The following is a 9001-nucleotide window of genomic DNA, read 5'->3' on the forward strand; positions in this document are numbered from 1 at the left end:
CAGGGGTGTAACAGTTAAAGAGCGAAACTGAGCGTAACCCCTGGATATCGAGGATACGAGGAAACAGCTAGGTTACAGTTAGGCCTACTAGTAATCCATTTAATATTTTCCAAATATAGCTGTAACAAATTCTCAGGTCCCTGTGGTTCAGGTTGGTCTTTTTTATTTATGTCGTTATATAATGATATATATATTTAGTAGGGGTGTAAAAGATGTGGATTAATTACTAAATTAGGTTGCCTTACAAGCGTCACCAGTAGTGAATTTCCCTTTAGCTCAGCGGTAGAGCATCGGGCTGAAGAACTAAGGGTCGCGGGTTCGAGCCCCAGCGACGGCATTATCTTTATCACTATTCCTCGTTCTATTAAACAATTGTGCCGTTGACCCTCCCCGTTCAAGGTAGGAGAACCCTAGGCGGGAGTCAAAAACCGGGGTTGGTGTTTGACACGAGTCACAGCGACGGCATATTATATTTATCACTATATATTCCTCGTAACTCTATAACAATTACAAATGGTAGTATTAGTCATTATAGTTAATAAATCATTTTTCCTTTATTGTCCTACTATCTACCACCCATAACTTCAATATTTTATTAACGAAATAAAAATAATTGGATACTGGTTATCTATAGGAAAAAACTTATAAGGCTTAGCCTGTTGTCTTATCCGTTTGTTAATGTACTGTTATATTTCTTCTGTAATACTGGTAATTAGCTTTGTTTGTATTGACAATAAAATATTTTGAAAACGGGTCCAGTAAAAATCTCTCGTCGTTAGAATGCTCATTTTGTCATCCGCAGTAGAACTGCTCGCTCTTGGGCTTTATCTGTTGTAGTCGTTCAACAACGCTGCAACTATCGATAGGTAAGCTTTTGAAAAATGAGAAAAATAAGTCTGATTATATAAAATTTATACATTGTTGTATTCCGCAATTTTCGTTCTCGAGCCCATCCGTAGGTCTGGACTGCCAGGCTAAGGGGTCACGCTTGTAAAAATATGATATTGCAAGTGATAAGGACGGAATAGTAGGTAGGTTAGTTGTTTACATCTGTTCCCCATAATGGTAAACATTGTTATAGGCAAATACGTCCTTAAACTGTCAAGATTCAACAGCGCTCAATCGCCACGAGTGACCGCCGTATTGTTTACACAAGTTTAACCACTTGACCTCTGACCCAAGATGGCGGCGGGAACTGTCAAACGTACAGGGGTACCATTGGTATCAAGCTTCTTTCCCACCAAGACGTGAAGTGGATCAAGGGAGAGAACCAGTCTAGTACAAGGTCAAGGCAAACACGTGGAATTCGTACTTGGTATTATAAACGTTGTTCTTCTTCGTCACCTACACAACAACATAAGATGAGTTTGTGCAAGATCATACGAGGCCTATCGGTTTCTCTTCCACGTTGCCGACTTCTGTTACAGTCACAGAATGTATCGAGAATCGCAAGGTAATAGGTGCATCATGATGTGACAGAAATCACATGTCCGTTTGTCTCTCATTCAGTCAAACATTGACATTGGATCTTCTGCTCTCTGAATTTTATTTGTATATGGATGTTTAGTGGTTAGCCGTGTGGAGTTGTAAGCCGATTAAAAGTCATGTTCAAATTCAGACGATACAGTCATAAAACGACAGATGCGTGTATGTTGGGGCACAGGCATTTGTTACTGTCAATTAAAATAGTCATGAGAAAAAAAATCGCCACCTCAGGTGGCAGTACCCAAATCGGATCACCTTTGTTAAAAATACTTATAAATCAATAAATGTGCCAAAAATCAGTTATAACAATGATGTATTCTAAGAAGAGATAGCAATGCATCATTTTATTTCTACAGATGATTCGTTTTTAAGTTCAAATTGCACAAGAAAACGTAATTCCAACTCAAATGTCAGTGTTTTGATTAAGTTTATAAGAAATGGCCCGTGCGACGACTCTGCATTCTGTTTTGGACAATAGGAATGAATTAACACTGTAGAAATACTTTTTGTCATATCAATTCTAAAGGTCATCATAAAAGGCTAAGATGTTGGCAATGAAATATTCATTTGAAGCGCAAGATACTGCAAAATTCAAGCCGTGATCCGATTTGGGTCCAGAGATCGCAAAAAACGGATATGCTGATTGGTGACTTCAGAGCGTTCTATAAATATCTCACGTGAGCCCCGGTTGCTAATTTCATTTGTAAGAACACCCATCAATATTCTTTCTTTAATACAGCCATCAATGAATATAATTCCTCCTCAGATTTTTAAATGAATTTACAAACTGATGGTTTGGTGATCCGATTCGGGTACAGCTGTCACCTTACTCATAAAATATACCAATTGATATATTTTACGAGTAGGGTATGATTTTTTTCTCGGGACTTTTTTTATTGCCCAAGATGGATACATAGGGATTTTGAGGGATACAGAACACAATGGTAACAGTTTCGGACAGCTCAGTTGCAATGGTAACGAAATGGAGGTGTCTGATTGGTCTAGAGCATCATTTGGCAACTGAGACTGAATTTTGTATAAACAGTGTGTTCCCCCCTCACTTTCCCCTTGAGGCAGAGGGTCAGGGTTAGAGAAATAATGGTAAATCAATAAAATCCTTCACCTTCTGTATGAATTGGGATTTTATCCCCACCCTATAACCATATATACAATTGCTAGGCATGAAGAGAAGAAGAAAATGTTCATGCTACCAGGTTTGGCCCCAAAGTCCTTCTTGCAAAACTTGGTTTTCTTGTATTCCTTTGATAAACTGGTTTGTTAATCAGCAGGTTTTAAAGATAAACAAATACTCTGTGAGCTATTAAGGCCCCTGGGTCTCTAGTTAAAGATTTTGAACTTTTAAATGTTAATGAAGCAAAAAGCAAATGACCATAACATATTTGGATGCGTTACAATGTTTTAGAACATCAGTTGGGTTTCAACAAACGGCTTTTGAACCACATATCCTGCCTGCTGCAAGTTTCTGTACAACAAATACTGAGAGAGAGGTAGGTAGTTTTATAACTTTCTGTGCATCAAAAGATGGGATGGATGAATTTCTGTTCATCAAATGATGAAGTTTCGGTTCACCAAATGATAAAGTACATTTTTAGCTCACAAATCAAATACTCATCATAGATGGATCGGTCCTAAGGTGCTTTATGAAAATTGTAATTTTCACTACCCCCGGGTCACCCATTCCTCCCTGGAGAGGGGGTGAAGTTTACTATATAGTTTATATAGAGTAATAACACTTTTGGGTATTTGTTTATTTCAAAGTGGTGGGATATAATTCAAATTTGGTGCGAATTATCATCATGTAATTGCAATTTGATAGTTTGAAAATTAATACCATGGTTCGTCTCCAGGGTATTAGTGTTAGGACCAAAATGTTAGAATCAAATCCTCTTCATGGCTGGGAGGGCCTAATTATAAGGTGCTGTTGCTGTTTTTTTGATACATCACAACAACAAAGTACTTTGCTTTTATATCTAATACAAAGTGACGGTGAAGGCTCATGGGCCTGTTGTCTAATTATTTATGCTAGATTAAAGTGGTTCCAACTTTTTGTCGGGGTAAATTCAGATTGTTCAATCTTGCAGTGGCTATGATCTTATGCAATTCAAACAGGATTGACAGTACATATTTAATTTTGTTATCTGACGAGACGTTTTCCGTATCTAGGTGTAAGCGATGCATACCAAATGAAACCTTGAGTGAATCATAAGTTTACGAGAGCTTTCTGCATTAAGTCTATGTAGTTGGATACACAAGTCAATAACTATTCTTCACATTCTTATTTTCTTGCTTTTTTTTCAATTTTCAGTCAGTGTTTATGACATTATTGGGTGTGCCCTGGAGATCATCTGAAAAGGACATTGTAGATTTCTTAAAAGGTAAGACAGCATTGGTATTTTCCTTTACCAAATAAATTTTCATAATCGTAATTTAAGCTTTATATTTAGGTTGTCTGAGATTTCTCAGGTGACTTATTGCGATCGCCCTTTGTCCGACGTTGTCCGTTGTGCGTCCATAAACAATTTACATTTTCAACTTCTATACCAAAACCCCTGAATTAATTTCAATGAAATTTTGCAGAAATCTTCCATGGCCAAAGGTCAACCAAAATTGTGAATTATATGGTCCCCAGCCCCTATGGGCCTGAGGGGCGGGGCAAAAAAACGGTCAAATCGACTAAAATTTCAAAAATCTTGTCAAGATCCTGATATGATAGAATCAAATACTCTTCAAAGATGGAAGGGTCTTTAGGTGCTTTACCAAAATTGTGAATTTCATGACCCTGATGTCTCGCGTTTCCCCCTGGGAGGGGATAAACTTTACTATTACCCCAAGGGCTAGAGGGGTTCAGTGAGCACCCCCTTGCTGTCAAAGGGTGGCCTCATTTTTTCATAAGTATGAACCTTCTAGAACATATTTCAGCTGGCCACCCCTCTGAGAAATCCATTGGTGATTTTTTGTGGGGTCATATACAACCTACCTTAGCAAAAAAAATGACATTTGGAAAAAAAGGGGGTAGGGGTACAGAAAGTGCTATTTCATTTCTCATCATCACCATATGAATAATTAGATGGTATGTTAAGTTTACAGTTTGAGCTTCATAGTTTATATTGGGAAATCACATTTTTGAGTGTCATTTGTTTAATTGCCATTAGAAATAATTTAAGCTTTGTTAGAATTATTGGTACTAATGGTATGCATGTACAGTTATTCACCCTTGCTGACCCCCAGCGGTTGATCGGCGATTTTTTTTTTGGTCAAATTGACTTAAATTTTAAAAAGTCTTCTTTTCAGTTCCCAGATAGGGTAGAAATACATACTCTTCATAGATAAAAGGGTCTTCAGGTGGTTTATCAGAAGTATGAACTAGTTATCCCATGGCTTCCTATTCCTCCATGGGAGGGGGTGAAATAAATTAATATAGTCTATATAGGAAAACAATGCTTTTGGGTTCATTTTGTTGATTTTCAACTGCAATTATAACACTATTGACTGTTTGACACCTCGAATATTTAGACCCTGGCCCACCCTAGGGGGTGCAGGGTTAGTTAACAGGGATAAAATAAAGTATATATGCCGACATTTCTGTCTACCTTTCTACAGTCCTCTTATAAGACTCTGATATGCTAGAAAGAAATACTCTTTCTAGAGAAAAGGGTCTTTAAAGGTGGTTTATCAATATTGTGAAATTTAATACCCAATGGGCTGAGTTTGAGCTATACCTTTCCCCCTGGGGAGTATTTGATTGGAATTAAAACTCTATGAGATTAGAGTTTGATGCTATTTTACCCTGGTGCTCCACCAGGGCTAATTAGAGCGTGGCTTATATAATATACCTTGTAGGTGTAAAATTCTTACATTTAACAACATTTTTTAGGTCACCTGAGATTTGCTCAAGTGACCTATTTTAATCGCTTTCCGTCCTTCGTCTGTCGTGCGTAAACTTTTTACATTTTCAACTTCTTCTCAAGAACCAGTGGATGGATTTTTGGGATTCCTACCCCAACCCCTGGGGCCAGGACGCCCCAAAAGGAAAATTAAACAATATTTTAAAAATCTTCTTCTCCAGACTCAGAGGTACTACAATCGTTTTCTCTGCATGGAAAGAAAGATCATCAGGGGCTTTACTTAAATTGTAAATTTCAGGACCCCGGATCTATTCTTTCTCCCTTGGGGAGGGGGTAAAGTTTACTACAGTTTTATAGGGAAACAACACTTTTGGGTATATTTCGACAACTTTCTGTAGGATATTTTTTTTACTTGGTGAGAATTATCCTTGGAGGAAGATGGTTCCAAATTGTAAAATTGAAATTCCTACCCCAGCCCTAAGGGGCAGGGCGGGCCCTCAGAGGGAAAATTAACCAATATTTCCAAAATTTTCTCCTGAGGTAATACATTCATTTCCTCTGTATGGAAAAAATATCATCATGTGCTCTAATTAAATCGTAAATTTCAGGACCCCCGAGCTATCCGTTCTCCCTTGGGGAGGGGGTAAAGTTTACTATAGTTCATATAGGGAAATAACACTTTTGGGTATATATTTTATCCATTTTCAGCAGAAAATTACTCAAACTTATTCAGAATCATCTTTGGTGAATGAGAGTATTACTTTGTAAAATTGGGATTGCTGCCCCATCCCCAGGGGCTAGGGCGGGGCCCCAAAGGGAACATTTACCAATATTTTCAAATTCTTATCCTTGACAAGTATTGTATTTCGCTTAGTTTACATGCTGATTTCCACATCACATCTTAGCAATAAAATAAAGCTACCAGTATCTATAATATAACTCAGGTGACCGCTAAGGCCCTTTGGCCTCTTGTTCTTTTTTTCTTTGGGTTCAGGTGTTGGAATCAAATACTCTTCATTATTGAGGATAACACATTTGCCTTTGGGGAGAAATGTTAACTGTAGTTTACTGTTGATTGATCAGCGTTACATTGATGTTTGGTCAAAATAATTCAAGTTTCTAGGTCACCTGAGACGCAGGGCCCAATAGGAGAAATATAGCAAATTCTTTAAAATCCTTCTTCTTCTGTAGCAATGAAAGGATTTGTTCCATATTTGGTCTGAAGCATCCTTGGGGGAAGGGGAACCAATTTCATTTAAACCGTGGGTCCAGCCCCCATGGGACCTGAGGGGCGGGGCGAAAAACGGGGCAATTGTGCTATATTGATTGAAGGGACTTCTTCTCTGGAACTAAGAGATAGATATCAACCATATTTGACTGGAAGCATCCCTCGTAGTGGAGATTCAAAATTGTACAAAAGTTTGGGCTGACTCCCAAGAGGGCTGAGGGGAGGGTCTAAAAGGGGGCAATTTGGCTATATTGCTATTAACGACTTCTTCCATAGAATTTAGCCATGGATATTGATCGTGTCAGAGGCATTCATGGGAGGCAGGGATTCAAAATTGTACAAATGGTTGGGCTGGTCTAGTTTCTGAGTCACAGCTTGGAAACAGTTGAGATCCCCATCCCATAACCATATATTAAATTGCTGGGCATGAAAAATCTAATACAGACATATGTACAAGAATGTACAGCGTAAACTTTTGTTTGTCGGCAATCTTCTCCTACATTTTTTGACCGATTTCTTTGAAACCTGGTATACATTATAATCATGATATGAAGTTGTGTTTCCCCTAAAAGAATTTTGATTCAACAATTTTACCAAAAGTTATTGCCCTTTGTTCATTTCAGTAAGTATTTAACACTATATGGCATTTGACGAGCGTATATTGTTCCGCCCTGCGGTACTCTTGTTGTTTTATCTATCAGAGTTGTCATTCCTTACACTATCGACGAAACCATACGCGCGGAAATTTACGCACACTCAGACATGATTCTAGTTTTTTCTGGTTTTGAGATCTTCCCCATATCTTCCGACTATCGTTTTCTATCTTGCTTGGTATCGAGTATTGGTCTCGCTGGGTATAAAAAGTGCATTACCTGTCATTTGTTGAATATGTGCACAAGGTGACACTTCTTCAATATATATATATAGAACACTTTCACTCCATCATTTGTGCAAAGAAATTTTGGCATTATAAAAAGGTTTGGCAATAAATTGATGGAAAGATATGTTGGCATTATAAAAGGGTTTGGCAATAAATTGATGGAAAGATATGTTGGCATTATAAAAGGGTTTGGCAATAGATTGATGGAAAGATATGTTGGCATTACAAAAGGGTTTGGCAATAAATTAATGGAAAGATATGTTGGCGGTAAGCGAGGTCGCAATTGAAATGATAGGCATTATATCAGTGTTTAACTGTGCATGTGTTTCTAAATTCTATTAATATTTGCGATCTTATTCAAGCATTGAACTGTTTTTGTATGGTATTTATGATCTATTTGAATGACACAGCTTTGCAAGCAAACAACGCGCATTATGATTTGTTTGCTTGCAAAGCAGTGTCATTCAAATAGATCATAAATAACATACAAAAACAGTTCAATACTTATATTTATTTTTTTCTCTGCCTCTTATGTTCTTTTTTAACTTATAATTTATATTTCAAATTAAAATTGCCCGCCTTAATGACAGTCCACACAATTTCGTTCAATAGTTTGAACAGCGTATTGTTACGTGCTGATTGGCAAACAAAGTAGTAAATTTTAACAAACTCTTCAATTTTATTCCACAATTCAGTATCAATACAATTGCGTATGATATGTCTATAGGGTGATTTAAGTTTATCAATTAAACTCTGAGCTGAAAGTTAGAATTGAAATTGTTTCGATTTTCCTGCGGAACAAATTTCTCGCACGGACAAATACAGTGAACACCGTAAATCCGACCTTGCCCTCCACGAGGGAGTTATTTTTGGAAGTTATTTCAAACTTTTCTCTTTGCTCATTTTGTGAAGAATCCAGGCGTGAATTTATTTGTTGATTGTATGGGAACCTGACAACAGTCGGTAGATTCTATAACAGCCTCATTATTTGACATGTCGTCAGAAATTGAGGAACCGTGGATGCAAGACGCGTGAAACTGATAGCGTTTTAAGTGAGTGATCTTGCAACGGAGCACAGGTTCGTTACAAATGTCTGAAATGTATCAGTAGGTATATAGAATATGTGTATTTCAGACGTTTGTAACGAACCCCTGTTATCAGTGCAGTGTAACAGACATTATTTCTGATAAATTGCAAGAGCGTTAAAATTGTTTCCATTGCCAGCATTGGTGATTTCAACCAATATGCATTTTGTACGATATATCAGACCTTGGTCTTGTTTTCGTTGTAATAAAAGTGTTTTTATTTTATTTTTAGCTCACCTGGCACGAAGTGCCAAGTGAGCTTATGCCGTGACGCGGCGTCCGTCCGTCCGTCCGTCAACTTTTCCTTTAAACAACTTCTTCTGAAGAACGGACAGGCCTAGAGTCATGATATTTGGCTGAAAGCTTCGTTGGTAGGAGCCCTACAAAGTTTGAGAACGAAAATGACCTTGACCTGTTTTCAAGGTCACAGGGGTCAAATATGTCAAAAACTTCAAAC

General features: G+C 37.6%; 1 protein-coding gene across 1 annotated transcript in view; it reads left to right on the forward strand.

Moving 5' to 3' along the window:
• The first annotated feature begins 1240 nt into the window (after nucleotides 1-1240).
• The window catches only part of LOC110466714, a 33091-nt gene continuing 25330 nt past the window's right edge, over nucleotides 1241-9001 (forward strand). The window contains exons 1-3 of the mRNA XM_021523423.1: nucleotides 1241-1453; nucleotides 2909-2993; nucleotides 3812-3881. Of these exons, the coding sequence (XP_021379098.1) occupies nucleotides 1362-1453; nucleotides 2909-2993; nucleotides 3812-3881 (247 nt within the window). The 5' untranslated portion in view covers nucleotides 1241-1361. The remainder of the gene's footprint in view (nucleotides 1454-2908; nucleotides 2994-3811; nucleotides 3882-9001) is intronic.

This window comes from Mizuhopecten yessoensis, unplaced genomic scaffold, assembly GCF_002113885.1.
Source record: "Mizuhopecten yessoensis strain PY_sf001 unplaced genomic scaffold, ASM211388v2 scaffold11143, whole genome shotgun sequence".
In the NCBI taxonomy this organism is placed as follows: domain Eukaryota; kingdom Metazoa; phylum Mollusca; class Bivalvia; order Pectinida; family Pectinidae; genus Mizuhopecten; species Mizuhopecten yessoensis.